Source organism: Poromitra crassiceps (assembly GCF_964638095.1).
Source record: "Poromitra crassiceps genome assembly, chromosome: 2".
Taxonomy (NCBI): Eukaryota; Metazoa; Chordata; class Actinopteri; order Beryciformes; family Melamphaidae; genus Poromitra; species Poromitra crassiceps.
In genome coordinates, this window is record NC_139624.1 from 113,520,416 (window position 1) to 113,524,712 (window position 4,297).

General features: G+C 45.1%; 1 protein-coding gene across 1 annotated transcript in view; it reads right to left on the reverse strand.

The window, feature by feature from the left end:
* Positions 1-872: 872 nt before the first annotated feature.
* Positions 873-4,297, reverse strand: part of palmdb (palmdelphin b) — a gene marked incomplete at both ends in the record, with an annotated part of 21,183 nt that continues 17,758 nt past the window's right edge. The window contains 2 exons of the mRNA XM_083631911.1: positions 873-2,167; positions 3,926-3,950. Of these exons, the coding sequence (XP_083488037.1) occupies positions 873-2,167; positions 3,926-3,950 (1,320 nt within the window). The remainder of the gene's footprint in view (positions 2,168-3,925; positions 3,951-4,297) is intronic.

Genomic DNA, 4,297 nt, shown 5'->3' on the forward strand with positions numbered 1-4,297 from the left:
GTGTGTGTGTGTGTGTGTGTGTGTGTGTGTGTGTGTGTGTGTGTGTGTGTGTGTGTGTGTGTGTGTCTGTCTGGGGTGGGGGGGGGGGATACTGGAGTGCTCCCAGGCCTCTCTCCCCCCCCCCCCCCAGTGGTCCTCAACTTGATACATTCTGATGCATTTTTTTTTATTTGCAGGGTAGAGGCACTTCAGCCTGATTGGTTTGTGGAGATTATTGTGTAATAAGTCTTGAGCTTAAGCATGCCCACTTCAAACTCAACATCAAGAACAGTAGAAAATTGTTCGAATGAAACTAATGTCAAATACTTCTAGATTCTTACTACAGTATTATGGACATAGTGGTGCATTTGTGCCTCGCACTCTTGCCTCACAGCAAGAAGGTCCTGGGTTTGATTCTCGCTGTTGGCACTGGGGGTATGTCTCTCCATGACCTTGGTGCCTAGTGCTCAGGTGGGCTATCAGGGATCTCTCGTCGAACAGGCCTTTCTGTGTGGAGTTTGCATGTTCTCCCCATGCTCCCCTGGGGTTTCCTCCATAACAAGGACCCCAACTAAAAACATGCAAGAAGATCATCGTCTGACCAGCGGCGGTTGGAAGAAGTTTCACTGCAGCTGGCCACCGCTCCTGGCCATCCCGTGGAGGAAGGATGGGTCAAACGCAGAGGATAATTTCCACTGTGCCTCTAATCATGTGTTTGTATAATGCGTATGTGCATGAATCGGTGCATTGTGGCAAATAAAGATGGGGTTGTCCATCCTGTACCTTTATTATGGATTTGGGTTTCCAGGACCTTTAACATTTTGCTGATGCAATAACCCAGGTTCTCACAGGGATCGCGGAAGTTTCGTCTTATCTTCCTGTTGAATAGAGCTTCACCGTTTCCAGGTTGATGCTGTGCTTGTGGGTTCGTCCATCTCCCCTCCTTGCAGGCAGGGACTGCGTTTGCCGGGCTTGTGGACAAATGTTGGTTTGTGAGGCAGCAAATCGTCACAGTTTGTGTAGGCCTCTCCGATAACGTCTCTGCAGCCGGCGACCTTAGCAACGACTTTGGGTTGGAAGACTCTGCTTTTGTATCCCTCCGGGTGGTATGAGAGGAACTCATCACCACCGTTGTCAATTTTGCCAGTGTCATCATCATCGCTGTTGGCGATGACTACCAGCTCGGCCTGGATGTCTTCCTCCTCATCATCTTCCTCAGCGTTCTGGTAGCCCATGAAGATCATGGTGATGGGCTCCGATTCTAGATCCTCTGGAAGGGTGTTGGCGAGGTTCAGAGATGCCTCACTTTGTGGGGGGAAGGGTGACTGTCTGTTAGAATTAACTGAGTTCTCTATCAGTGCACGAGGATCATGACCAACTCCAGACTTAAGGCTTGCTAGTAAAGGATTCTGACTGTCTACACTCCTGTAGACTGGTTGAATTGGGGTTGGCATTCCGTCAGACCTGGCTGTGATTGAGACCAGAGCTGCTAGGCTGGAACTGCTTGTATCTGTAACTCTGTTGGTGAGGCTTCGTGGAGTATTGGCACCAAAGTGAGGTGATTGAGGAATTAGATGCTTGCTAGTGTTGTCCTGGCCTGGAATGTGGAACAGGGGTTGCTGGATTTCTTCTCCCCATCTTTGAGCTCTGTCTCTGGGCATGGTGTCTTGTAGGAAGGGGCCAGGGCTTGGCGTTTTGCTTGGCATGGTGTCTTGTAGGAAGGGGCCAGGGCTAGGCGTTTTCCAACCTTCAAGCTCTTGGCTGCGCTGGCTTTCCTCTCCAAGGTTCTGAGCTCCATTTCTTGATAACATCTTTGTCAGGAAAGGGCTGGTGCTGGGAGTCGGTGTCTGCCTTGGTGTCTTACTGGGTGTCCTGGGTGTTGAAGGCCTGCTGGTTGCGGTGTAGGGTGCAGAGTAAACCGGTTGGTGGTACTGCACCTCACTGGGGACCCTTTTATCGGTAGCCTGACGGAGCAGCTCTTCCACATCCATGGGAGTCATCTCACCGACCATACCGTTCTGCATTTTGCGTCCGTATGGGCGTACCGCATACACTGACTTCCGGCCATCATCATAAACCTTGACCCCTCTGTCCTGGACTGTTTCTGGGGTGACGGTTGCTGTAGAGAGCACCTGGCTCTCGCCTGTTCGCATGTCATGCTCCACACTGATCTCCACAGCAAAAGTAGCTGGCGAAAGAATGGAGAGGAGACTCGGATGAAGGTCATTTGACATGGTGTAAAATGAATACGGTTCAATGACTTCACAAACTTTCACATTGTAAAAAATATATATAATAAAGATAAAACACTTTCTCTGCATTTTGGAAACTGGTGTGAAGCTAGGGCAGGGTACTGAAATAACCAAAGACCAAGTAGTATCGAAACATCTCCGCTCAAACGATACCTGCATTCAATCCTTTTTGTACACTGATCTTACACAGATTTGTATATTTTTGGTCGCAGCCAATCAGCACAAGTGATTTAATGCGACATGTGATTGGCCCACTACCGTAGCAGCTACAACCCATACCATGTGTAGTGGTGAAGTTGAGCCGAGCGCAGTGTATGTGGCGGAGACACGGAGTTGGCAGTTCAGCGTGCCAAGATGCCACCAAAACATTCCAAAGTATGACTATATTACACGCCTGTGGCATCTGATAAATGCATAAAATGCAGAAAGATTATCTCCGGAAAAACTAGGAATATGAGTAACATGATAAAGCACCTCATCATCATGGAGCAAACTTCAGGGTGGACAGCTGCACCGTGTTAAGCTGCACTGTGTTAAGCTGCACTGTGTTAAGTTGCACCGTGTTAAGCTGCACCGTGTTAAGGCCAATGGCTTCCTCAACACCACCATAAAAAAATAAGGCATCGAATGAAGTACTCTATTGGTATTGATATCAATTAAGGGAACTGGTATTGTAATTGTTTAAATGATACCCAGCCCTACGTATATGCTGTATACCCAGCCCTATAGGGCTGATGCTGTATTACATCAAATACTTACACATCAGTGTGAACAACAGCATATACCGTAATGCACATAATTATGGTCCTCACCTAAGTAACTGCACTTGTATAGGTAGCTTTCTTTTTCTAATGTATTCAAGTTCCAGGAGCCAAATTACATTTTCTGTCCTCTTCTGATTGAAAACCAATTGCCTCACAATTTGCACTCTGGTGAAATGTGAAATGACAGCTTTTAAAATAGCCAATCAAAAAACAGGGAGACAGCTGTGCCTGGAGAACACAACATGGACCTAACAACTGGGTTGAGAGAGACTGAGAGACCCCATGGAAAAATGTTTTGTAGATATCTATATTGATTGTATACTCATTGAAATCATGTTGTATTTCTCTGCTGATATACCACTTTTCCTACCAAACTGTCAAGTAATGAGTGTGTATCTTTTCACATTTGTAATATAACTCATAGCTATAAACTCATGGTGCAAAGACAGTGTGATCAATCGTCAAAGCAGCCAAATGTGGAGCAATAGACAATAGTGTGCCTGTACCCCTCTTTTGTTCCTCACCACCCGGCTCTTGCTTTGGAGGTTTTTTTTTGGGTGTCGGCTTGATGGTAAATGGGACGTCTGGGAGTGGTGAGGGAACATAACGGGCCACATCTGAGAAGCAAAATATGACCAGTGAAATAAAGGACTTTCACTTACGATAAATGTTATCGTACACAAAACAGGTTATAATATCAACAATAAACAAACATTATATGGTTAAGTTGTTATTGTTAACATTATTGTTTTGTTATTGTATAATTATTCAAAATTAATTCAGATCATGCAATATGTTAATATGGTCTATGGTCTGGTCTGATTAATGATGTTAGAATTAAGAAATAAAACCTATGTTAGTTAAAAAAAAAAGCATATAGAAGAAATGTTAGCTAATCACAAAACACCAAAAAGCCACAATTTTGTTTACCTGCCTCGAACTCAGCATTTATCTCCTATGTGTGAAGATACAGTAGTTCAGGGTCAAAGTCGTGAGGGAAGTAGGATGTCAAAATCACAGCAATTGTACAGATGATTAAGGCAATTTGATTAATAAGGCATTAATACAGTAGTGTCAGCAAGGTACCATGTTATCCCAGTTGTTATCCCAGTTCTTTTACTGTGTCTTTAGGTCTAAATCCAGGCAGCATAAAAGAGACCCAGAAAGAAAACCATGCACGTCAGTCTGCACACCACCACCCACTATCTGAGCAATCCATTTAACTGTCACCTTATTCACTCAAAGCAGCCCCTCATGTATCACAGCACACCCACACAGTTGCCAGAAAATGCATCTTGTTAG